Here is a 27,386-nt window from a genome sequence, read left to right on the forward strand (position 1 = left end):
TTCATTCTCCCTTCCCCATTTATAATCTAATTGCTTGCTTTAAGAATTGAGAAAAATAACATGGAAAAACACTCTTTGGACCCAAGTGAATTAAAAAAAATATAAAGATTAATAAGTTTGAATTTTATAACTTGAATGTTCTAAAATCTAAATGACAAATTTATGTGGTTTGTGTTATGAAATAAAGATAAAAGAGTCTAAAGAAAAAAAAAAATTAGGAGAGCAAAAGGACTATGAATTTTATTGATAAATAAAGATGTTTACAATATTTTTCTAAAGTCTGTATTTATAGATATAAAAGTTATAAATAAAATAAAACTCTACTTTTAATGACTATTAAAGTTCTAAGTACATCAAACTTATATTGATCTTGACGACATTTACGGAAAAGTGGCGACTTTCTATGATGAGATATGCCACTGCCGCCATTTCACTTGTTTCTTCCACTGTTGGACGTGCCCCCAATAAACATCACATGCTCATTCAATAAAACCCAACGCATCTCTGAAAAATCAAACTTAACGATGTCCAAACATTCATTTCTACTCAGCACTCCAACATCCGTACCAGATGCAATGAGCTTAGAACACCTGGAAATCGTTGATCAATTAGAATACCACTCCACTCTTTAAGTTCAACATTGACCTCCATTGAAAATACAATAGAAAACCCCTTTGGCATAAGCAGCATCAACAACAGAATTAGGCTCAGTGAAACCATTATTGAACTAAAAAATCTTCCATGTTGAACCACCAGGAGGACATAACAATTGTTTCTATTTGTACCCAACACAAAGATAAGGCATTTAGGGCAGGTTGCATCTAAGGAAAAAGTCCCCACTTCGAAGAAGAGAGGTTCCCCTAAATGCGGCAGCTGAACTACTTCAGTTGAAAATGGAGAGTACAAAAAGAAAGACGTTTTTCCTTGTTCTAAATAATCTAACACAGTGAAAAGAACCCACCCGTATTAAGGAAAACTCAACTCTCTTCCCCTCTCACTGATTCTTCCGCAACGTACTCTCCAGAAAGAGGATCAAGCAGTCGACACTCACCAGATACTTGAAAATTCTGACCCTTGTTGGTTGGGCTCCAACTAAATTTTGTCAACATCCAGGGGATTTCTTTATGAATGGCGGAAATATGGCAATTAAGGACTGCCCATGCCTTGCAAATGCCTTGTATCCAGATCCGATCAACCCAACCCAAACGTCTAATTATATCTTCAAAGATGTAGTGAGGGAGATCCGACCAATTAACACTCACCCCTCCTTCCATTTCGGTTGCTGAGATAGTAGAGGTTGGATTCGAGGAAGAGGAGATGGCGGCGCTGGAACCGAACCGGTTACAAGGGGTAAGACTTAAGACGGAATGTGTTATTTTTTTTGGTTCTCGTCTGGTGAATAAATCACAAAGTTGATTTTAAAAGGAATAAATTACACGTGTATTTTTAGAGGAACGAAAGGAGCAAACACTCATCAACCGCCTTTTCTCTCTACGTGTCACTCTCAATAAACCCTAAACTTCCCTCCATCTCTCTTCCTTTTTATTTCATTCCCATCTCTTTTAAAAAAAATTAAGCACAACACAAAAACCAAACACACACAAAAAAAGAAAAAAAAAAAGAAAAAGTAGAAGAAAATGAAAGAGGAAAGATCACTCTCACTTCTTCAGGTATATAAAATGAACCTTTACCCACATTTTCTTCACTTATATTTCATTATTTTTGTTATTATCTTTATTCTTTTTTCCATTAAATTATTTTTTGTTGGTGGAATTTTTTAGTTAATGGTGAATGAAGGACTGGTGCCATCTCCAGAAGAAGAAGAGAATAGGAAAACTGTCATTGAAAAACTTAAACAAGTATGCCCTTTGATCCTTTCATTTGATTGTTTTAATCATTTTTATTAATCTTTTATGGCTGAAAATCATGGTTTTTGCAGATTGTAGTGGCGTGGGTTAAGCGAGTAGCTTGGCAACGCCGGCTTCCTAAACAAGACATAGCTGTTACTAGTGCTACCTTATTAACATATGGCTCTTATGGCCTTGGGGTTAGCTCATTTAATTTCCTTTCCAAGTTAAGCTGTAGCTTTCTATATATGCGTAGCTTGCCACCCACAGGATTTGTCGAGGAGTAAAATTGTAAATGAACCTGGGTTTGATACAGGCGGTTTAGGAGTGAAATGTTAAACGCGCCAGGTCAACACGAGATATTACTTAGTTAAGATTATAGAGAAAAGGGTAAATAAATATAGCTTGCCAACTAAATTTATCAAATTGATGATCAGGTTCTTGGTTTAGAGTCCAACATTGATGCTTTACGTGTTGGTCCTCACTCATTTTGACAACTACTATGTGTTGATACAAGAGAGTTCTTGCTCGAGACTACGTGGGAGGGAAATAGGTTCTGGCAAAACGGTACTCAAATTGTATTACCAGGGCAAACAAAAGAATAAATAAACGTAGCTTGGCAACTGAATTTAACAATTTATTGATCAAGTTCATGGTTCAGATTATGACATCGTGTTTTATGTGTTGATATTGGTCCTTACTGATTTTAACAGCAATTATGTATTGATACGAGAGAGTGCATTGTTGAGATTACCTGAGGCAATAAGGTTTAGGCAAAATGGTACTCAAATTATATTAACAGGGAAAAGAGAAGAATAAATAAAAATAGCTTGCCAACTGAATTTTACAATTTATTGATCAGGTTCATGGTTCAGAGTACTACATCAATGCTTTATTGGTTAGTCCTTATTGAATTTAACAGCTGTTATGTGTTGATGCGAGAGAATGCATCCTTAAGATTACCTGACGGGAGAGAGAATTAAGTTTAGGCAAAATGATACCTGGATTGTATTACCAGGAAAAGAAAAAAAATAGAATAAATGAACATAGCTTGCTAACCGAATTTTAACATTTTATAGACAGGTTCATGGTTCAGAGTCTGACATCTATGCTTTATGTGTTGTTCCTTATTGAACTTGGCAGCTGTTATGTGTTGATACGAGAGAGTGAATCCTTAATAATACCTGAGAGGGAATTAAGTTTTAAGTTTAGGCAAAATGATACCCGGATTGTATTTTCAGGAAAAAACAAGAATAAATAAGCATACTTACTGACTGAATTGTAACATTTTATTGATCAGGTTCATGGTTCAGAGTCAGACATTGATGCTTTATGTGTCGGTCCTTACTTTGCCACCATGGTAGTAAGTAGATTTAATTGCTTTATAAATTTTCCTTTTTATTTTATTTGAAGTTTCGAATTAGTATGGTTTCAAATATTGGTAATTGTAACAATACAGGATGATTTCTTTATTGTTCTATATAACATGCTTAAGAGCAGACCTGAGGTATCTGAGATTTATTGTGTAAAAGATGTAAAAGTCCCACTAATGCGTTTTGTGTTCGATGGAATCTTGATAGATCTTCCCTTTGTGCAGCTTAAAGTTTTAGTTGTTCCAGAGGTCAGCTTAAGCATTACTATTTTGCATTTAAATATTATGTCACGGAAAATTGATTAGCTTTAGCCTTTGGAGTGCAGAATTTAGACATTTTAAATCCTGTGTTTTTGAGAGATATTGATGAAACTGGTTGGAAAAGCTTGTCCAGGGTGCTCGCAAACACACAGATTTGTCGGCTTGTTCCGGACTTGAAGGTACTTACTACTTCAGTTTCTTTTTTTCTTTTTTGGTAATTTGATGGTATTTGGAAATACTATTTTTTCTTGGAATGTTGTGCACTTTCAATATATGTGAATCTAATGCTTAGTGTACTTTAGAAATTCCAGTCAATGTTACGATGTGTCAAATTTTGGGCAAAGAGACGAGGAGTGTATGGTAATGTAAGTGCTATGTGCTTGCTATTGCTCTTATGGTATACTTCTGCTTGATTTCATCTTTTCTTTAGTATAAGATTATTTTGCTGATTATACCAACTAATGATGTACTGGTTGCAGCTAAATGGGTTTCTTGGAGGAATTCATTTGGCAATTCTTGCTGCTTTTGTTTGTCAATGTGATCCATTTGTGGGTTTGAGTGCTCTAATTTCACATTTCTTCAAAAAATTTGCTTTTTGGCCTTGGCCTAGACCGGTTGAACTGCAAGATGAAACGTTACATCCTACTCTAAATCCCACAGAGACGCGGTTATATATGCCCATTCGGTTGCCATTTAGTTCTTATGAATATTGCCATTCAAACATCACTAAAAGCACATTCTATAAAATCAGAACTGAGTTTCTTCGTGGCCATAACTTAACCAAGGTACAATTTGTTCTTTATTATTCCTGTTCTTTTTTTTTCCTTGAGCACCAAAATCCGAATGAGAGGAGAGTGAAATGGAAGGAAATAGTTGAGATTGATGGCATGAAGGCTTGACCTATACTGAAAAGGAAATGTTCAGAAAGATAAACATGAATAAAATGGAAGGAAAAGTATTATATTTAAGAATGATACAACACTTGATTGGTAGCTTTTGCCTTCGATTTCTTTTCACCAACACTTGGCTGAAGCATTAGGAAAAATAATTCTTCTAAATCTTTCCCTTCTAAAGTGTGATCGTTCCACCCCTTTTAATTGCCTTTCAATACGAAAACTTTTTATCTATTTGTGTTGTTTGTAGAATAGTAAGTCTAGTTCTTGAAGATGAATGTGAGAGCAAATAAATAGAGTTATTTGGATTTTCTAAAGTGTTTTTTTTTAAGTATATCAACTCATTTGCAACAGATTAAAAACATGTTTTGGTATTGCAGGATCTTCTGAAGTTTGATTTTGATTGGCACAATGTATTGGAGCCTTTTCCTTACACAAAGAAATATGCTTGGTTTCTCAAAATTTTTCTTTCAGCTTCTAAGCAGGATGAGCTTGGAGACTGGGTGGGTTGGATAAAGTCTCGCTTTTGCTGTCTTCTCTTCAAGGTATGTATCCTACAGTGCCCTCTTTTTTATTAAAAGGTACAATAGAGAGGAAGTGGGATGTTGTTGGGAGGACTCGATTATATATCCTTGATGCATCTAGGGTATAAATCAATGAGTCAAATGCGAAACAACATAAACTCTCTGTTGTCATCATTCTCAAATTTTATGGTGAATAATGGTTATCTATCACATTTTGGCACGTCAGTTTTTTAAGTTTGAAAGGAACCCTTCTGACCATTTAGGTCTAGGGTTTCACCGGTCGCATTTGCAAGTCTTATTCTACATGTGCCAAATGCTTTCAGTACTTTTTTTTCTGCATAATGTTTCTCTTATTTACAAAATCCTAGTTTGATTTTCCGTATATTCCATATTTTGGTATAGTCTCTACCATTTGATGAGGCTCTTACTTATTACAGCTAGAGGAGGTACAGGGTCTTTGTGACCCGAATCCCGCAGAATACATCGATGTCAACATAGCAGACCCACATGTCATTTTCTACTGGGGCTTACAAGCAGGAAAAACTAATGCCATAGACATCAAATCCGTGAAGGATGTTTTCTGGAGGAATATCAGTACCGGGTATCAAGGCCCTTTCGGAAAAATAGAGTTATCTATTGTGCAAGCCTCTCAAGTTCCCAAGTCTGCTCAATTCGATACCTTGAGCCAGAAAAAAAAAGCTTGTTGGAAGATGATGGACTACCATCAACGAAGGATCCCTATATACTCGCAGCATGTTCCGCAGTATATTGTTGGGTACGTATCGACAAATGGGGACCCTGAGTACCCAAGTGCTGGGGTATAGAATTTAGCAACCCTGATTTTACAAATTGGCTTTTACATTTTCATGGTTGCCTAGTTCATATGAAATTTATAACAATATAGGGAAGTGTATGATTGTGTTTTACTGAAAATGAATGCTGAAGGCTAGAAAGCCAAAGGGGTATCCTTTTGTATCTTCTGCACTTTTACACTTTCCAAAATAAAAAGAATACCCTTCGGGATTGTCTCCAATATTTTCTTTATAATGTTTTATATGTTAAATATTGAGAAATTATATATTTCTAGATAAAAACACATTTCAATAACATTGATTGAAATAAGTTTATATTTTTCTTAAATCATTAATTAATTTAAACAAAAATTAAAATTATAAAAATATTATAATATTAGTGCACAAACAATCCGTGCATCACCATACTTATAAAAAACAGAAATAAACAGTCACGTTATACATGACATCCACATGGTATCGAATTGAGCAGACTTGGGAACTTGAGAGGCTTGCACAATAGATAACTCTATTTTCCGAAAGGGCCTTGATACTCTGTATTGATATTCTTCCAAAAAACATCCTTCACGGATTTGATGTCTATAGCATTAGTTTTGCCTGCTTGTAAGCCCCAGTAGAAAATGACATGTGGGTCTACTATGTTGACATCGATGTATTCTACAGGATTAGGGTCACAAAGACCCTGTACCTCCTCTAGCTGCAATAAGTAAAAGCCTCATCAAAGGTAGAGACTATACCAAAATATGGAATATACTGAAAATCAAACTGGAATTTTGTAAATAAGAGAAACATTACGCAGCAAAAAAAGTACTGAAAGCATTTGGCCCATGTAGAATAAGACTTGCAAATGTGACCGATGAAACCCTGGACCTAAACGGTTAGAGGGGTTCCTTTCAAACTTAGAAAACTGACGTGCCAAAATGTGATAGATAACCATTATTCACCATAAACTTTGAGAATGATGACAACAGCGAGTTTATGTTGTTTCGCATTTGACTTATTGATTTGTACCCTAGATGCATCAAGGATATGTAACCGAGTCCTACCAACAACATCCCCCTTCCTCTCTATTGTACCTTTTAATAAAAAAGAGGGTACTGTAGGATACGTACCTTGATGAGAAGACAACGGAAGCAAGACTTTATCCAACCCACCCAGTCTCCAAACTCATCCTGATTAGAAGCCAAAAGAAAAATTTTGAGAAACCGAAAATATTTCTTTGTATAAGGAAAAGGCTCCAATACATTGTGCCAATCAAAATCAAACTTCAAAAGATCCTGCAATACCAAAACATGTTTTTTAATCTGTTGCAAATGAGTTGATATACTTAAAAAAAAACACTTTAGAAAATCCAAATAACTCTATTTATTTATGTAACACCCCAAACCCGGTCTAAACGTTATGACCGAATTTGGCGATGTCACATTGTAACACCCCTTACCCGTATTCGACGTCGGAATAGGGTACGAGGCATTACTAGAAGACATACATTTGTATACATATTAAACCGAGTTACAAAATTTCATCCGAATTAAAACTTTCAAATTATTAACGTGTTTTTATAATTCTTTACAACATATCCTCGAAATATTATATTCATAAAAAATAGGGCCTATGAGACCCGATATTTACTCATGTAATTCAAAGCTTCATTTTCATTTCATTCAATTCACAATTTCTCATGTTCACAATTCAAATAAATTTCTCAATCCAATATATATATTTCAATCATCTAAGAATATAATTCAAGTTACACGAACTTACCAGGCTAAATTACAGAAATACCAAAATTTAGGGACATTTTGGTAATTTTTTATTTTCCTCGAATTTCCACAGATTGATATAAATTAATATTTCATTTCATTTATTAATTTAAATAATAAAACAACTCATTTCATGCAATTTGGTCACTTTTTGACATTTTTACAAAATTACCCTTAAAATTTTACTTTTATTCAATTTAGTCTCTGAACCTAAAACATGTAAATTAGCTATTTTAAAATAAACTCATATTAGCTGAATATTCACATATATTTTTCCTCCTCCTCCACTTCATTCCACATCCTTGATATATACATAATACCACTATTAACTTGTTTACTCATAACAAGCTGTTCACTTGAGTCATAGTCACTAAATTAATTATATCTTAAGCTACAGGACTCCGAATTGAGATCCGCAAATTTTCTCTGAAACTAGACTCACATAAATTATTACTATTAAATTTTTAGAATTTTTAGTTTAGCCAATAAGTACAGTTTATTTTTTAAAGTTTCCCCTATTTCACTGTTTGACAGTTCCAACCCCTTCTTACTAAAAATTAATTATCTCTTTGTACAGAATTCAGATGATGTTCCTGTTTGTTTCTATTGAAAATAGAGTCATTAAGGATTTTAAACATATAAGTTATAACTCATAATTATTTTTGTACAATTTTTAATGATTTTTCCAAGTCAGAACAGGGGAACCAGAATTCATTCTGACCTTGTCTCACAAAATTTATTATATCTCATGATTTACAATTCCATTACTTACAAAGTTTCTTCTATGAGAAACTGGACTCAGTAAGAGTTATTTCCATATTTTATTCATACTCTAATTCTATTTCCACAATTTATGGTGATTTTTCAAAGTTAACCTACTACTGCAGTCCAAAACTATTTTAGTGCAAAATGTTGATTACTTAGTGTATAACTCATTTATTTCCTTTTCTCTATAATACTTCCCATCACTTTCACTTATTTCTCTTCACTAATATATCAAGAAAATAAGACCTTATATAAGAAAACTCTACTATAACATTATTTCCATGCTTTTTCAATAATATCAAACTTAAAAATATATTGAAATCTTGATGTTCTTACCTTGTGCTATTGATTTCAATCTTTAACTTGATTTTCTCTCTCCTCCAGCTTTTATTTCTTGAATCTAACTTGATATTCTAGCTCCCCATTGTCTCCTTGTTATTCTTCTCTCTTGAAAGTTATGAAAATTCTTTTGATTTCTAGGTGAAAATGGTAAATTTTTGGTGGAAAGACCAAATTGTAAAGAAAGCTAAACTTTCTTTCTTCTCCTCTCTTTCACGTTAGTTGCATGAAAATATGGTGGAATGGATGATTCTTCATCTTCCTTTTCTTATATATACTAAATAAAATACTAATAAAATAATAAAATATCATTTACAAATTAAATTGAAATATTAATAAACTAATATTTATTTATTTAATTAATATCAAATATCTCCAACATCATCATTATCTTCTAGATTTATCTCTCTTGTAAGCCCTTTATAATCTTTAAAAATTTCATCCTTGAGTCATCACTTAATTTAGTAAAATTGTGATTTAATCCCTCAAAATCTTCACCTTTTCAATTTGGTCCTAATTCATCCATTTTCCTTAGTTTTTAGATTGTTTCACCCTTAAAATATTTACACTATTGGTCTTTCAACTTTTTTGTATTTACACTTTAATCTCTCAAATTTTAAGTATTTACTCTTGGGTAACAAAATTTTTCTCACTTTTGCGATTTAATCCTTTCTTGAATTAATATGTCATAATATAATTCTTAATGTTGCCATAACTCAAAATTTTCCTTTTTGTCACTTTATTTCCTTATTTTACTATCAAGGATACCTACTTTCTTACTATAGTAATTTTCAGGGTATTACAGTAGTAATTTTCGGGATATTACAATTTGCTGTCACATTCATCCTCAAAAAGTAAACTTACTATTCTACAAAAAACACAAATAGATAAAAAGTTTCTGTACTGGAAGGCAATGAAAAGGGATGGAACGATCACACTTTAGAAGGGAAAGATTTAGAAGAATTATTTTTCCTTCTACTTCAGCCAAATGTTGGTGAAAAGAAATCGAAGGCAAAAACTACCAATCAAGTGTTGTATCCTTCTTAAATATAATACTTTTCCTTCCATTTTATTCATGTCTATCTTTCTGAGCCTGTCCTTTTCCGTATAGGTCTAGCCTTCATGCCACCAATCTCAACTCTTTCCTTCCATTTCACTTTCCTCTCATTCGGATTTTGGTGCTCAAGGGAAAAAAAAAGAACAAGAATAATAAACAACAAATTGTACCTTAGTTAAGTTATGGCCACGAAGAAACTCAGTTCTGATTTTATAGAATGTGCTTTTGGTGATGTTTGAATGGCAATATTCATAAGGACTAAATGGCAACCGAATGGGCATATATAACCGCGTCTCTGTGGGATTTAGAGTAGGATGTAACATTCCATCTTGCAGTTCAACCGGTCTAGGCCAAGGCTAGAAAGCAAATGTTATGAAGAAATGTGAAATTAGAGCACTCAAACCCACATATGGATCACACTGACAAACAAAAGCAGCAAGAATTGCCAAATGAATTCCTCCAAGAAGCCCATTTAGCTGCAACCAGTACATCATTAGTTGGTATAATTAACAAAATAATCTTATGCTAAAGAAAAGATGAAATCAAGCAGAAGTATACCATAAGAGCAATAGCAAGCACATAGCACTTACATTACCATACACTCCTCGTCTCTTTGCCCAAAATTTGACACATCGTAACATTGACTGGAATTTCTAAAGTACACTAAGCATTAGATTCACATACACTGAAAGTGCACAACATTCCAAGAAAAAATAGTGTTTCCAGATGCCATCAAATTACCAAAAAAGAAAAAAAGAAACTAAAGTAGTAAGTGCCTTCAAGTCCGGAACAATGCGACAAATCCTTGTGTTTGCGAGCACCCTGGACAAGCTTTTCCAACCAGTTTCATCAATATCTCTCAAAAACACAGGATTTAAAATGTCTAAATTCTGCACTCCAAAGGCTAAGGCTAATCAATTTTCCGTGACATAATATTTAAATGCAAAACAGTAATGCTTAAGCTCACCTCTAGAACAACTAAAACTTTAAGCTGCACAAAGGGAAGATTTATCGAGATTCCATCGAACTCAAAACGCATTAGTAGGACTTTTGCGTCCTTCACATAATGAATCTCAGATACCTCAGGTCTGCTCTTAAGCATGTTATATAGAACAATAAAGAAATCATCCTGTATTGTTACAATTACCAATATTTGAAACCATACTAATTCGAAACTTCAAATAAAATAAAAAAGAAAATTTATGAAGCAATTAAATCTACTTACTACCATAGTGGCAAAGTAAGGACCGATACAAAAAGCATCGATGTCTAACTTTGAACCATGAACCTGATCAATAAAATGTTACAATTCAGTCAGTAAGTATGCTTATTTATTCTTGTTTTTTTCGTGGAAATATAATCCGGGTATCATTTTGCCTAAACTTAAAACTTAATTCCCTCCCCGGTAATCTTAAGGATTCATTATCTCGTATCAACACATAACAGCTGCCAAGTTCAGTAATGAACAACGCATAAAGCATATATGTCAGACTTTGAACCATGAACCTGTCAATAAAATGTTAAAATTTAGTTGGCAAGCTATGTTCATTTATTCTATTTTTTTCTTTTCCTGGTAATACAATCCAGGTATCATTTTGCCTAAACTTAATTCTCTCCCCCGCCAGGTAATCTTAAGGATGCATTCTCTCGCATCAACACATAACAGCTGTTAAATTCAGTAAGAACTAACCGATAAAGCATCGATGTAGTACTTTGAACCATGAACCTAATCAATAAATTGTAAAATTTAGTTGACAAGCTATGTTTATTTATTCTTCTCTTTTCCCTGTCAATACAATTCGAGTACCATTTTGCCTAAACCTTATTGCCTCAGGTAATCTCAACAATGCACTCTCTCGTATCAACACATAACTGCTGTTAAAATCAGTAAGGACCAAGATCAATACATAAAGCACCGATGTCGTACTTTGAACCATGAACTTGATCAATAAATTGTTAAATTTAGTTGGCAAGCTACGTTTATTTATTCTTTTGTTTTCCCTGGTAATACAATTTGAATATCGTTTTGCCAGAACCTATTTCCCTCCCACGTAGTCTCGAGTAAGAACTCTCTGGTATCAACACATAGCAGTTGTCAAAATGAGTAGGACCAACACGTAAAGCATCAATGTTGGACTCTAAACCAAGAACCTGATCATCAATTTGATAAATTTAGTTGGCAAGCTATATTTATTTACCCTTTTCTCTATAATCTTAACTAAGTAATCTCTCGTATTGACCTGGCGCGTTTAACATTTCACTCCTAAACCGCCTGTATCAAACCCAGGTTCATTTACAATTTTACTCCTAGACAAATTCTGTGGGTGGCAAGCTATGCATATATAGAAAGCTACAACTTAACTTTGAAAGGAAATTAAAGGAGCTAACCCCAAGGCCATAAGAGCCATATGTTAATAAGGTAGCACTACTAGCAGCTATGTCTTGTTTAGGAAGCCGACGTTGCCAAGCTACTCGCTTAACCCATGCCACTACAATTTGCAAAAAAACCATGATTTTCAGCCATAAAAGATTAATAAAAATGATTAAAACAATCAAATGAAAGGATTAAAGGGCTTGTTTAAGTTTTCCAATGACAGTTTTCCTATTCTCTTCTTATGGAGATGGCACCAGTCCTTCATTCACCATTAACTTAAAATTTCCACCAACAAAAAATAATTTAATGGAAAAAGGAATAAAGATAATAACAAAAATAATGAAATATAAGTAAAGAAAATGTGGGTAAGGTTCATTTTATATACCTGAAGAAGTGAGAGTGATCTTTCCTCTTCCATTTTCTTCTTCTTTTTCTTTTTCTTTTCTTTTTTTTTTGTGTTTGGTTTTTGTGCTGTGCTTAATTTTTTTCGAAAGAGATGGGAAGGAAATAAAAAACAAATAAAAAGGAAGAGAGATGGAGGGAAGTTTGGGGTTTATTGAGAGTGATACGTGGAGAGAAAAGGCGGTTGATGAGTGTTTGTTCCTTTCGTACCTTTAAAAGTACACGTGTAATTTATTCCTTTTAAAATCAACTTTGTGATTTATTCACCAGACGGGAACCAAAAAAAAAAAATAACACACCCCCTTTTAAGTCTTACCCTTTGTAACCAGTCTGGTTCCGGCGCCGCCGTCTCCTCTTCCTCGAATCCAACCTCTACTATCTTAGCAACCGAAATGGAAGGAGGGATGAGTGTTAATTGGTCGGATCTCCCTCACAACATCTTTGAAGATATAATTGGACATTTTGGTTGGGTTGATCGGATCCGGATACAAGGCGTTTGCAATGCATGGGCAGTCCCTAATCGTCATATTTCCGCCATTTATAAAGAAATCCCCTGGATGTTGACAAAATTTAGTTGGAGCCCAACCAACAAGGGTCAGAATTTTCAAGTATCCAGTGAGTGTTGACTGCTTGATCCTCTTTCTGGAGAGTACATTGCGGAAGAATCGGTGAGAGGGGAAGAGAGTCGAGTTTTGGGTCTAGTTTTTACCATATACGACTCGTATTGGACTTGTATTTGACCCAGTGCGTCGCTTATTAAGCTGCCTCCACCATTTTTTTATTTTTATTTTTGTTTTAATGCAAATCCTATCAGAATACTTGGGTGGTGCCGCCTCTGCATCACCTTCCACCCAATTGAATGTACCATTTTAGTACATAATTTTTGGAACACGCCATTTCAATATTTTTTAATATTATTTAAGTAAAAAATTCTACTTTTTCGATTTGTTAATAACTTTTTTGAAAAAAATCATTAAAATTTTTAAAAAAACTAATATTATAAAATTATTATAAATTTAATATACACAAGTGACCCGTGCATCGTATAAAAATACAAACTAATAATTATATAACCATGCATCGCATAAAAATACAAATTAGCAATTATATAACCCCTGCATCGTACAAAAATACAAACTAGCAACTATATACCTTTTCACTTTGTTGCACGAAAAAATTTCAAATTAGAAAATAGGCTTAAAATTTACCATATATAATTAATGAGTATTTTATATTAAAATTTATTTGATTGCAAATATTTTTCATATATATTAATTTTTTTTAAAATATTGATAATTCAAATTGAAATGTATTAGTAAAAAAGTTAAATTATGCTTTTAGTCCATGTACCTCAATTTAGTCATTTTAATCTTTGTACTTTTAGAATTTTAAAATTTTATTTATGGCTAAATGATAGCTATTAAATCAACTAAGATAAGTTTTGTTTTTAAAATTTGATGATACAAATATATTATCACAAATATAATGTCATGTCAGTTTATTATTTTTATTTATTATTAAAAAAAATAGTTAATAGATTTAACGTGATTTATATTAAGATTGAAATATTAAAATTTAAAAAAAAAAATAGTGACTTAGAACAATCCAAATAGAAAATATGGGCTAAATATACAACTTTACGCATAATATAATATTACTAGTAGAATTTAATCAAACAAAGTTAATTGCTACCATTTAGTTAGGACTAAATATTTAGACTGTCATGTAGGACTACTGTTAGAAGGTAACAAAGTTTTACGGTAGGGTGACGAGTTTGTAACAAAACGATTTAGTCATCATCTGAGTTAAACAAAAATTACTATTTTTGTAGTTTACAAAAAAAAATTTAAAGAATGGATTCTTGGATTATGTTTAGTCGTATTTTTCTCTGGATAATTAGGGTTTAACAAGATTAGGATTCAGGATTTGTTCTTCCTCTTCGTTTCCCTTCATCGCTGCTCTTTTCCTACTTAATAATTGCATTATCTTTATGCAGTTGCAATAAAATTGTAAAAATTGTTCTGTTTTTTTTGGGGACTTTTCTTTCCATTCATTTTAAGAGATTCTAACCTACCTGCTAAAGTTTGGGCCTTTTGCTTTTCCCCCTTTCGTTTTAGTTGTCATTCTCATTCCCCGTTCGCATTCATTTTCTTAACTTTCTTTCTTCACCTCATCTAATTTTATGGTTTTCTAATCAATTGATTCGCTTCCTTGAGAAAAAAGGATTGCTCAACTGTTAATTCACAACTGTTTTGTCCTTTTTTTCATATTCACACGCACACAAAGTTAAATATAATATGGATGTGTAGGAGGAGTTGATTAGATTCAAGATTTGAAATGGAGAGGGTGAAAATTTCAAATTAGGGTTTGTAGATGCTTGTTTTTGGTTACTAATTGTTCTATCAACAAATGGAAGAAAACAAGGAAGGATCCACAAAATTGAAAGCCCAGGATGAGACTAGGAACCGACCCTCCATTTTTGTCATTGGATGTCCCAACGTCGGCAAGAGCACCCTGATCTCCCGTAACTCTCATTTCCTCTTCCAATTCAGTTCTTCTTTAATTTTCTTATTATTGTTTTTTTACTGAAAAAAAAAAGAGAATCTACTTGTTGGGAAAACAGAGTCATGGTTGCTATGCTTTTATCAGAAATTCTGGTATATTTGATCAATTTTATTATTTAAAAAAAAAACCTATGCAGGGCTTGCTTCTGTGGAGTTCGAAGAAGAAGATAGCTCCCAAGTGGTAGTCCATGGGTCTGAATGCCTTTTTTCTACTCACTTTTAACATGTTTGTTTGTATTAGTTAAAATAAAACCAAACTCTGTTGGCTGATAATTCTACCATCAACAGCTGGACTATCAATACGAAATACTACACTGCTGATGTTTCTCTGTGTATGGCTCATCTTCAAGATGGATTTTCAGCTCAAACCCTCCCTATATTTAACCATTCAACCGCCTTGGTCATGGTTTTTGATATGTCTCATGTAATCATCTTACTTTTCCCACTTCTTGTTCTGTTCCTTCTATTTCTGTTGCAATAACTAGAGTAGTATTTCTATGTATATTTGTTCTATGCCCTCACCTTCCTTTTCGACTTTTTTTCTCTCTCTCTTGCAGCTGTCAACTTTTTCTGCTCTTCAGGATTGGATATCTTACACTGATATCCAAAACTTGGAGATTTTAATCTGCATCGGAAACAAAGTTGATCGAGTTCCAGGTCATCCTGTCCATGCTGAATACGCAAAACGCATACACAAACTTGATGATTCCTCTACTCATCCTTCATCTGACTTCACTCGATATGGAATTTCTGAAGCTGAAGGAAGCAGTCTATTGGAAAATGAAGACCCATCTTCCGACATTCGCAGGAAATGCTTGGAGTGGTGTATTGACCACAACATTGAGTTCATCGAAGCTTCTGCTTTGAATGCTGATTTTGACAAATGTAAGCCCATGTTTAGTTTCTGCATCATCATATCCACTTCACTTTGTTGCTACACTGTCTATACACTGAATTACTGGTATGGAATAACATGCTTTGATGCGAAATTTCCAATATACAATCATGGTAAATTGTATTAATCATCACATCCTGCTCAGCAAAATGTATTTTGCCTAAAACAAGTAAAAAAGATGTGCACATGTATAATTGTGAGAAGTTTTACTTGATGTTCCCACATGACCTAGCAAATTTTTACTTTTCTCATGGAATGGGTATTAAGGTGACAATCAAAACACACAATAATGAACCTTAAATGATGGTCATGTGTAGGTTAGATATTCGTATGCTTATTATTGCTAATGTGAACAAAGAAACTGGTCCTGGCAGGTTTGTCAGTTGATGGAGATTTACAAGGAGTTGAACGTCTTTATAGTGCTATTTCTGCTCATATGTGGCCTGGAATGGTTCTTAAATCTGGTGATATGATAACTGAACCTTCGCTACCTGAGAAAGAAGGTTATGTGTGATATCTTGGTTGATCTAATAAAAGTTCGTCCTGATTAATTACTTGCTAAAGATTATTGTTGTCCCTGTCCAGATTCATCAGAGGAAGAGCCTGATTATCAGTTTGAATATGAAGTGTTATCTGCGGGTTCAGCTGAACCAGGGAATGGCATTGTTGAAGAATGGATTTCTGCAAGTCCGGCTAACACATTCCTGGATATAGGGAAATCAGTTGATGCGGGAAATTCTGATTCAGATTGTGTTCAAGGAAACATAACCAGATGTGAAAAGGAAGAGTCACATACCTTTCCGACAGGTTCTGCTTTAGGGGAGAAAATTGACAGAATGGAACCCAATGCTGAAGAACCCGGTCGAGCTTCAGCTTCAGAAGTAGATGATGGCCCCCATTATGAATTTGAGGATTTGGAACAGTTGATGTCTGAGATTGGGAACATTCGCAGCAACTTGAGGTTAATGCCTGACTTTCAAAGGAGGGAGATGGCTGCCAAGCTGGCTATTAAAATGGCTGCCATGTTTGGAGGTGACAGTGATGATGAAGAGGAGATATGAGTTACTACTGGGACATAAGAACTTTTATATTGTTCAGAATTTTGGAAGTTATTGACATGTAGCTGAAATACAAAGTCAACTAAAAAAGGAGCCTTCATTGAAAATGTATGCTTAATTGTAGGTAAATAGAGATTTTTAGTGCAGAGAATGAAGATCTGAGTTTTGGCAATTTGACTAGTTTAATCGGGGCAGGCAGGGCATGATGTTGGGAATTCTTTTGAAGTTGAGGCATGACGGATACAGTAGGTGGGATAGGGTGGTTGTGTTGCGGCGTGATGTCCGAAAATTGACTGCCTCTTTCTATTTGCCTAGTTGATGACAATTACTTTAGAAAATTGTTGATGAGATAATTTCAAAGATGATCACTGCATTGTCCTAGTAATGTATTTATGAATAAATGTATGAATGTAAATCATTAGTTTAATCAATACTTTTTTCCTACTGTGTAACCCTATTTCCTTGTTAAGCCTTGAAATCCCCTCTTTCAGGCCAGCCGGCAAACCCTTGGCTCCTCCCTTGAGAGAGGTTCTTTCAGTTGACGAGGGCTCGTGTTTTCTCGATCTCACTGTAACTCAAATAGAAGTTTAAGGATTACGGTTCAAATTTACTGGTATAGGAATGTATAATATAGGGCTTTTCTCCGTGACAAGTGTGTCTGCTTCTGTTTCTAGTCACTGTAAAATAAAGGTCAAATTACAATTTGGATCCCTCTACTATGCTCAGATTTAAGGTTTAAAATTTATATTTTAATTTGACCTAATTTGATCTAATTTACAATGACTAGTTAACACAATTATCCTAACTAAAATGAAGTGATTTTTTTTCTTAAACCACATTTCTAACACAATCTTTTTCAATATTATAAATTGAAATGGATATTTCTAAGAAAAATTAGACATCAACATTTTAACCAAAATAATTAAAGAGTATAACTATTTTGACTAACCAACCATGTGTCAGGTAAAATAATAAAAGCACATTACACTTCTAAAAAGAACACAACTTCGAACATTAAAAATGAGGAGAAACAACCATAAACCTCGCAAAGGAAAGGATTGCTCTTCACGGACTGTAAAACAAACATTAAAGAGACGTTGATCATCATACCAAAAAAAAAAAAATTTAGTCTAACTAATGATACTGTAAAACTACTGAACCCAAAATATGTTTAATTAAAATGTAAATACTAAACATAGAGAAAGGAATCAAAAGGTAACCCCCCATAATAGTTTTACATATCGAAACAAAGCCCTAAAGAATCCAGTCTCCAGCAAATGGCAAACAGCAAAAGGCAAGGGCAACGACTTGGCTTCTCTTTCCGGTGAGGTGGTGAGGTGTTGCAGATTCTTCTTCAGAATATATGCACAATGTCGTAGGCAAATCTGTTGAAGTTAAAGAAAGTACCAATAGGCAAAAACGATGTAGAAACAGATAAATCAGAGAAGCAGCAAAAACGACTTGGCTGCGTTTTAGCAATTTAAACAAAAAAAGGACACGGACATTCATCTCAAAAACATAAAACAGGCAGATAATACGATTTAACTAGGGTTCGACAGCAAGTGCTATTGTGTGTCTGTGTAGCACTGCTAGAAAGAAAGGATACGTCCAAAATAGCACGAATGACTGCAAAAATATAAAAGAACATCATTAGCTTTAGATGAAAATTTTGGCTAGACTGTTCACAAAAGAACAAGGAATATGTACGTGCAACTCATAAACATAAAGAAGCTTACCATAAGACCGCCCATGAAACCATCGAGTATAATCCGGTTCCAGCTATCAAAATATAAATGGACTGAGAACTTTGCCTTTGCTATGAGTCCAATTGAAGTAATTGCCATGACAAGAAAATAAAAGATAAACCCCATAAAGCCTGTGAACCCTAAAATTCCAGCAATAACTCCTCCGATGATAGACATAAACGTTCGGCTGCAAATTAAGACAAAGCTTAGATACTGGCATTTGACACACGATTTCACATTTCCGTAACCATGAAAAACAAACCTGTAATATATAACTTTCATGTTATTTTGCATATTCTCCGTGCTAAAGGTCGGTACATCATTCATGGCTTCACTTGATTTCTTTTCAGACGAACTTGAATCACTATGTCCAGCCATAATGTATTCTTGCTCTGGTCTACAACTTTCTGGAAACAAAAACATAGATAAAACAATTAACCATGAATTCGATATAAACCACCAATAATCTTGATTCCATAATGTTAAATAAACAAATAAAAAAAGCAGAGCCCATATATTGCAAGGCAAGGGCGAAACCAAAATTTTATGTTAGTTAAAAAAATTGGTTTAACTATGCCACAAACCCTCGTACTATCGTTAAGTTTGAGATTTAATCTCTATGCTTCAAGCGTTAAAATTAAATCCTCCTACTTGTTTGATTTTAAAAATGTTAGTCCAATCATTGACAGCATTATTAATTTCCTTTAAAAATTGCTGATAAGGCGCATTGATTAACAGAAAAACATATGTCGTGATATATGTTGGTATGATGTAGTATACATTAATCCACATGCCACATTTGCAATTTGTTATGCAAATTAGTAATGTTGTTAATGATTCGACTAACATTTTAGCATTTTAAGTATAGATTCTAGATTTCAAACATAACTAGAGAACAGGAACTTGTGTCATATTTAGACCAAAAATTGAAGGATCAAGGAGTTTTGAGAAGCCAAAGAGGGCTAATGCCCTTTCCATTCGCCCCTTGGATCCGCCTATGTTGCAAGGTGAATTACCTAATGAAGCAGATGATAATAAATCGGAACAAAGCATAGGAACATGAAATCCAAGAATTCACAAAGGAACATTAACAAGGTTTTTCAAATAAACTCGAAGAAGCAATCGAAAAGCCCTAACTGTGATAAACTAAAACGACCAATTAAGCATTGCCCACTGCACAAAACAGATATATAAAGTATTGATCTGAATCCTATTGACTATGATAGATAATCTCAATAACTGAGATTTGCTCAAGAAATAACCGTGGAAACGAAAAAAAACCGCTAAACTTCACTATTCCAATGACCCCAAAAAAATGGAAGCCGGCAGCTTTTAGAGATTTGATTCCGAAAAAAGAACATATATTATCTAATAATTCCACTATTTCAACTAATTAAAACGAAAGAAAATAAGAAAATTTAACATACTTTTTTCACATCCAAGATAATTTAAACGTAAGGATGGTATTAGATCTAAGCTTGGAGAAATCATTCAAAAACTAACAAGGAAATACAATTTAGATAAATTAAAAGTGGATTTTGATTATTAAAGCACTGTATTACAAACATAAACAAAAAAAATTAAGAAAAAATAGAAAACAAAGACTTACCCAGAGGATCGAAGAATATGAGACGGAAGACCTCTTTTTTCTGTTCTGCTACTGGGAATTCACTTCGAGATAGCAGACAACGTTTGTTTTGCAGTTTAATATTTTAACCTCAATAACTTCTAGTAAATTCCTCGATTTCCCCTAAACTTTTTTATAATTACAAAAACGTCCCCGTATATTTATCTTTCTTTCTCTAGTATATTCTAGTATTACTCAAATATTTGACTCTCTTCAATCCCGTCTTAATTCATTTGTGAAATCATTAAGTTTCTTTTTTTTTTTGGATAAAATAACATTTAGTTCCTGAATTTAACAAGATTTTCCAATTTGACCACTAACGTTTGCATGTTTTGTCAAAATGACCCTAATTGTATTTTAAGCCTTTTTTGGCCATCAAACTTTGTTATTTTTTCAATCACTTTTTCTAACAGATTTAATGAAAGTACCATTAAAAAAGTTAATAGAGATAATGTGAAATTTCATATGTAGAATATTTTGAATGAGACGTGATTTTTTACTAAGATAACCTAATAAGATAATTACATGAGAAAATAATAAAATAAATAATACATTAAATTATAAAACAACTCTTAGTTTAAAGTAAATAAACATAATTATCTAAAAAAATTAACTCAATAGAAAAATTTATCAGTAAACAAACATATGAAAGGTTGAAACTTTTTGAAATAAAAAAAAATTGAAACATTGAATTTATTCATTAAATCTGTTAGAAAAAGCATATTGAAAAAAAGAATAAATATTGATAGCCAAAAAAGCTCAAAAATACAATTAGGGCCATTTTGACAAAACGTGTAAACTTTAGTGGCCAAATTAATCATTAAACCTAATTTTTTTAACCACATTAATAGTTGTACTTGGATTTTTTAAGACATGTTTTTCTTTTACAATGTTTTGAAAATAGAAGACCAATAGAAAATTGACACTTGTATATATTTGGTCAAATTTTAATTTAATTTGAAAACTATAATAAAAATGTTTTCAATTTGAGATATAAGAAAAAAATGTAAAATGGATCTACTCTCCTTTTGGAAAGGGATGGGTTTTGAGAATAAAATTAAAACCAAATTAAGTTTTTTTTGAATTAAAATAACTTGTTTTTTATTTTTATTAAAATATTCAAGTGTCTTCTCACTAACATGGAACGCGTGAGGCAAGACATTGGTTAGAAAACATCTTGCTCGATTTGTGGTCATGTTGAAGAAAGCACTCTTCATGTTCTCAAAGACCGTTCTGCGGTAAAAGAGGTGTGGAGACAAGTAATTCCTTCAAGCCATGATAGCAAGTTTTTCACTTCCAACATCTCGTATTGGTTCATTTCTAATTTACAATCTCATGAGATGTCGGGCTCCTTAAAAGTTAGTTGGGCAAGCATATTTTGTCTTATAGCGTAGAGAATTTGGAAGAATAGAAACATTTTCGTATTCCAAGGATTAACGTGGGAAGCGACTGAAATTATTAAAGTTTCTATTACTTGGGCAAGACAATTTTGGCTTACACATAACAAAAGACTTAAATCGAATACACACCACTGTTCAAAGGAACTCTCTTTCGATAAATTAGATCCATTTGCATACTGATGGTCCAGGTTATGCATCTGCAGGGGGTGTGATATTGAATCATCAAAGGATCTGGATTATGGGTTTTAATCATTATTTAGGGATGTGTTCGGTTTTTGACGTTGAGCTGTGGGGTATATTGGATGGTTTGACTCTCCTACAATACCGAGATTTGAATAAGATCTTGATTCAAACGGACAACCTTGAGGTAATTCATGCTTTGTACAGGGATGATTCAACTAGTTCGAGATCAGCATTGATTAGGCAGATTCAATAATGGCTACTATTTAGCATTGGGTGGTCAGGCATGTTCCAAGGGAGGTCAATCTAATCATAGATCAGATTACTAAGATGGTATTTGTTGATTTGGAGGGAGTTAATGTTTTGGCAACTACTCCTACAGATCTGTTAGAAGCTCTTGAAAGTGATGGAGCTACTGGTGTTTTTTTATTTTGTTAGTGTAGTTTAATTTTTTAAGTTTTGTTTTTTATCACAAAAAAATGTGTTATCAAATCCAAGTTAAAGGACTAATGTGGAAAAAGAAAATTCAAGAATGAAGCTGAAAAGACAGCAAGTTCAAGGATTAAATATTGTTAGAATTATGTGACCCAAATTCTAAGAGATTGCTTGCAAGTCAAGTTAAACAAAAATATATTTTCTTTCTAGAAGATTTAGTATTTATTAGTATAATATATTTAGCATTTATTAGTATAGTTTATTTGGCTTACTAATTTAGCCTATAAATAGGCTCCTTTACAATCTTAGAATTAAAGAGACACCCATTAGATTAGAACTCATAACACATTCAGAGAATTTTGTGTTTACGTTTGAGGGTTCTTTGTTTTTCGGGTTTTTGGGGTTTAGTTTTTATCTCCATCTTTTGTACTCTTCATTCTTTTGCCATTATAGTAAAATTATCTTTGCCCGTGGTTTTTTATCCTCTTTTGAGGGGTTTTTCCACGTTAAATTTGTGTATTCATCTTCTCAATTTCTTCTACTATTTTTACTTGTTCGTTGCTTATTCGGGACGATCCTAACAAGTGGTATCAGAGCTAGTTTAACTTTCATAGATCAGCCCGGTCAGAGATGGCAGCAACAAGGTTTGAAATTGAGAAGTTCGATGGTGAGACAAATTTCAATCTGTGGCAAGTTCGGATGATGGCAATTCTAGTTCAAAATGGCTTGAAAAAGGTTGTTACAGGGAAAAAAGCCTGAGAATCTAAATCAAACAGAATGGGAAGAGCTTAATGAAAAGGCCTTGTCTGCAATCCAGTTGTGCCTCGCGAATACAGTATTGGAGGAGGTATTGATGGAGAAGACCTCATTCGCCTTGTGGAAAAGGTTAGAAACTCTTTATGCGACTAAGTCTCTGGCTAACCGTTTAGTGTTGAAACAACGTCTATTTACGTTTCGCATGAACGAAGGTGAGCTTCTTAAAGATCACATCAATCAATTCATTACTCTTTTAAATGATTTAAAGAACGTTGAGGTTTATATTGACGTGAAGATCAAGCTATGCTATTATTGTGCTCTTTACCCTCTTCATACAAGTCTTTTAGGGAGACCCAGATTTATGGCAGAGACAAACTCTCGTTCGAAGATGTGAAGGGTCATTTGTTGAGTAGAGACAAACTCGACAATGAGTTTGATTTGAATAGCAAAGCAGATAGACAAGCTTCCGTTTTGGTAGCATCAAAGAAACGAGACAAAATGTGTCGCTATTGCAAAAAGTTAGGTCACGTCAAAGCAGATTGTTATAAACTGCGAAATAAAAGAGCTGCTGAGAGTAACGAGGAAGATGTAGCTGGTGCTAATTTGGTCGATGAAGGCGGTGATGATTTCTTGTTAGTGTCAACGAGCGATAACTCCAAGCTTACATCTGAGTGGATCCTAGATTCAGGATGTTCTTTCCACATGTGTCCCAATAGAGAATGGTTCTCCACATACAGTTCAGTTGAAGGTGGAGTTGTGCACATGAGAAACGATTCATCTAGTAAAATAATCGGTATTGGTACTGTTAAAATTAGGATACACGATGGGACGATTAGGACACTCTCAAATGTCAGGTATGTACCTGATTTACGAAAGAATCTCATCTCCTTGAGTATTTTAGACTTGAAAGGATGCAGAATCAACATCGAGTCGAGTGACATTAAAGTATCTCGTGGAGCTCTCGTTTTGTTAAAAGGTAAAAGAACCGGCAGTCTTTATATTCTGGAAGGTTCTATAGTGACCGGTGAAATCGGACGTCCCTCGTCCGTTACGGAGTCAAAGTCAACTCATTTGAAGCGGAGGCAACTTGGTCATAGGAGGGAAAAAGGTATGACCGTTTCGTTGAAGAGAGGTTCTCTTTTGGGTGCATGTTTTGAAAAGTTAGGGCACTGTATTCGTGAAAATCAGACCTGGGTTAGTTTTGATTTGGCAGTGCACAAGTCGAAGGCTAGAAGTCTTCCAGCTTCTAAGCATAGATTCGACTCAGTTAATTCCCTGCATAGTTCAAGATAGGCCCGTGGCGGGTTTTGGCAAAGATGGCATTGAAAGAATTCGTGTCAAGGTGGAGATTGTTAGAATTATGTGACCCAAATTCTAAGAGATTGCTTGCAAGTCAAGTTAAACAAAAATATATTTTCTTTCTAGAAGATTTAGTATTTATTAGTATAATATATTTAGCATTTATTAGTATAGTTTATTTGACTTACTAATTTAGCCTATAAATAGGCTCCTTTACAATCTTAGAATTAAATAGACACCCATTAGATTAGAACTCATAACACATTCAGAGAATTTTGTGTTTACGTTTGAGGGTTCTTTGTTTTTCGGGTTTTTGGGGTTTAGTTTTTATCTCCATCTTTTGTACTCTTTATTCTTTTGCCATTATAGTAAAATTATCTTTGCCCGTGGTTTTTTATCCTCTTTTGAGGGGTTTTTCCACGTTAAATTTGTGTGTTCATCTTCTCAATTTCTTCTACTATTTTTACTTGTTCGTTGCTTATTCGGGACGATCCTAACAAATATTATTTTTTTATAAAGTAAGAAATATTATTATGAGAATATTTATGTCTCATTCTTTTTACAAAATAAAAATAGTGTTATTATAAATATTACTATGTGTTTATATTTATTTTATATTTTTATATAAAATTTAGGTTTAATGGTATTTTTAGCTCTCAAACTTTTTCAAAAAAATCAATTAAACCCCTACGAATTTTTTGCACTCAATTGAGCCCTGAAGTAATAAAACTGGCCAAATAGGGAAATTGAACTGTAATGATTTGGTTTCTAGTGGTGTCGAAAAATGCACTTTCAGAACCTCATTTTTATTAACCGAGCCCATAAATATTAAATAATGATATTTTACAAAGTTAGTGTATAGATGAATTGAATTTGGTTAAGCGATTTAACTGAAATTGTGAGTAATTATGATTCAGGGACTAAACTGTAAAATTTTAATCGCTATAAATATTTAATTAGATTAACGCTTGCGACTTAACTAGCAATTATCCAAAGGACTAAATGACTAATAGACCAATTTTAAATGGATGATTGTGGGATTTGATGTTAAGTGTCATTATATTAATTAATTAAGGATTAAAGTTTAATTAAGCATGATTAAAATAATTAATTAGGTTTAATTAAATTTAATCTAAGTATATAAGTAAATTAAGTGGGAAAAAAATGACAATGTCATCATCTTCTTCCCCAAAGCCACTGTCTCCATTTTGAGAAGGAAAGAGAAAGCTTTCAACCTAGTTTCATATTCGACCCTTAATTTCAAGTAAGTCTCTATCCATTTTTCTTTTATTTTTTATAGAAATTGAACCATGGGAGCTTGATTTAGCTAGCCCATGCACCAATTTGTAAAATTGTTAAAGCTTTTAAAAGTTGTCATTGTTGAGAATTAGATGAAATTGGTGTGAAATTGTTAGAAATTAAGCTTAGTATATAAAAATGACTAAATTGTAAAGCTTAATTGTTAGGGACCAAATTGAATAACATGAAAATTTGTCATGAAATGTTGGTAGGTATAGAAAATAAAAGGCCCCTAATGAGCTATGGTGAAATCAAATTCTAATCTGAGACCCTAAATTGAAAGTTATGTTGTCCCGATTTTAGAGACTAAATTGAATAAATTGCAGAATTTGTGTAAGTTGGTATTTGATTATGAACTGGCTGAAAATTGATTGTATGGTATGTTTTGTGATTATTCAAAGTTAATGACAACACCAAACTGTCAAGAGGAAAAGGAAAAGCGAAAATCATCAATGAGTGACGCACGAATCTCGGTTTGTATTTTATGATTTAGAATAGAAATATTTGATTGTATATGCATGCTTATTGATTGATTAGTCATTGAGGTGAGTCTATTGTGATATGTGGAATGGAAATTGAGTAGAAATATATATAAGGTATGATATGAAAACATGTATATAGATGATGATTTGAATTATAATATGTATATGACTGAAAAATGATATATGTATTGAATTGTATATGAAACTGAACGTTAGCATTCTATTAACTAGTTGAGCTGAGTCAGATATAGTTGGCATGTCATAGGATGGATTGTGTATGGGTTTATGTGCTTATGCGCCAGGATGCACTTCGTGTGTCAGGATGCGCTTCATGCGCCAATATGCACTTTACGTGCTAATCTCCCTTACTTCGATTTATTTGATAATGCATTTTGATGCCAATCTGGTGTGTTGGTTGGACGATCTGTGTATCCGTCTGAGTCTAAGTCTGAGTTAAGTTAATAGGGGCCATTAATGATAAGCTTAGTAATTTGTACCAAAAGGAATTGGTATGATATTAGAGAATCAAATAAGTTTATATATGAATTAAGATGAAGACAATATGTATCTTATTATGCAAAACAATTAAAAATAAGCCCTGGGGATCGAAGTGAATGTGAATGAGTCGGTAAAATCCAAAATCAAATTAAATGGTAAGTATAAGGTAAGTAAATGAATTGATCATGGAAATTTAATTGAAGTAATGCCTTTGACATGTATGTATTTTTGTTATATCTTGATTGAGTATAAGTTCTAAATGATAATTGAAAGGTAGGTAGCAAAAGAATGGAATTGATAGGAAATGTTGTATTGTTGAATAATTTGGCTTACCATTTGGTATATGGATATCTTATATATGATCATACAAAGTTTACATTATGAGTTCATATGCCTTATGTCATGCTACTTATGCTATATTATGATATCTTGAATCATGAAAGTACCACCGAGCCCTATTGCTCAACATACAGTTTGTTTTCTCCGTGCGCAGGTTTAGGTACTCCTTGAAGTCCTGAGAATTGAAGTCAACATCCAAACCGTTGTTTTCGACTCAACAAAGTATGTATAATTCATTCCATTTTGGTCTTGTGGCACGTACCTAGGGACACTTTACTAAATGTTTCAAATGGTTAAGTTGTACATGTTGTGATTTTATGCAAATGTTTAGAAATTGTGTTTGGATATGTTCATATGGTTGATTTGGAGTCTCAAGGTTCATGGTTATACAATTGTTAGA

General features: G+C 33.3%; 3 protein-coding genes and 1 pseudogene across 17 annotated transcripts; 2 read left to right on the plus strand and 2 right to left on the minus strand.

The window, feature by feature from the left end:
* Nucleotides 1-214: 214 nt before the first annotated feature.
* On the plus strand, nt 215-5,930 carry LOC107910565 (nuclear poly(A) polymerase 3). 14 transcript variants are annotated; one of them, XM_016838433.2, is made up of 10 exons: nt 215-1,670; nt 1,782-1,859; nt 1,940-2,047; nt 3,148-3,210; nt 3,307-3,468; nt 3,546-3,659; nt 3,783-3,845; nt 3,960-4,265; nt 4,754-4,918; nt 5,335-5,930. In XM_016838433.2, the coding sequence occupies exons 1-10, from the start codon at nt 1,638-1,640 to the stop codon at nt 5,719-5,721; spliced, it is 1,479 nt and encodes a 492-aa protein (XP_016693922.1). In that variant the 5' UTR covers nt 215-1,637; the 3' UTR covers nt 5,722-5,930. The 14 variants fall into 14 exon arrangements, with proteins under 14 accessions (XP_016693922.1, XP_016693924.1, XP_016693923.1 ...); XM_016838435.2 differs by having other exon boundaries at nt 3,792-3,845; XM_016838434.2 differs by having other exon boundaries at nt 3,148-3,207.
* A 173-nt stretch (nt 5,931-6,103) lies between these two features.
* LOC107910564 (nuclear poly(A) polymerase 3-like) lies at nt 6,104-12,936 on the minus strand (annotated as a pseudogene).
* Nucleotides 12,937-14,267: 1,331 nt separating this feature from the next.
* LOC107910562 (uncharacterized) lies at nt 14,268-17,357 on the plus strand. Of its 2 annotated transcripts, none has more exons than XM_016838431.2 (6): nt 14,268-14,933; nt 15,111-15,165; nt 15,262-15,397; nt 15,531-15,858; nt 16,243-16,371; nt 16,454-17,357. In XM_016838431.2, the coding sequence occupies exons 1-6, from the start codon at nt 14,819-14,821 to the stop codon at nt 16,927-16,929; spliced, it is 1,239 nt and encodes a 412-aa protein (XP_016693920.2). In that variant the 5' UTR covers nt 14,268-14,818; the 3' UTR covers nt 16,930-17,357. The 2 variants fall into 2 exon arrangements, with proteins under 2 accessions (XP_016693920.2, XP_040944161.1); XM_041088227.1 differs by having other exon boundaries at nt 14,794-14,933; nt 15,111-15,154.
* Nucleotides 17,358-17,914: 557 nt separating this feature from the next.
* LOC107910563 (ER membrane protein complex subunit 6) lies at nt 17,915-20,513 on the minus strand. The gene is made up of 5 exons (XM_016838432.2): nt 20,281-20,513; nt 18,934-19,078; nt 18,663-18,858; nt 18,533-18,552; nt 17,915-18,311 (listed from the first exon to the last, which is right to left on the minus strand). The coding sequence occupies exons 2-5, from the start codon at nt 19,047-19,049 to the stop codon at nt 18,281-18,283; spliced, it is 363 nt and encodes a 120-aa protein (XP_016693921.1). The 5' UTR covers nt 19,050-19,078; nt 20,281-20,513; the 3' UTR covers nt 17,915-18,280.
* Nucleotides 20,514-27,386: the final 6,873 nt, after the last annotated feature.

The sequence above is a fragment of the Gossypium hirsutum genome, chromosome D02, assembly GCF_007990345.1.
Source record: "Gossypium hirsutum isolate 1008001.06 chromosome D02, Gossypium_hirsutum_v2.1, whole genome shotgun sequence".
Classification (NCBI taxonomy): Eukaryota; Viridiplantae; Streptophyta; class Magnoliopsida; order Malvales; family Malvaceae; genus Gossypium; species Gossypium hirsutum.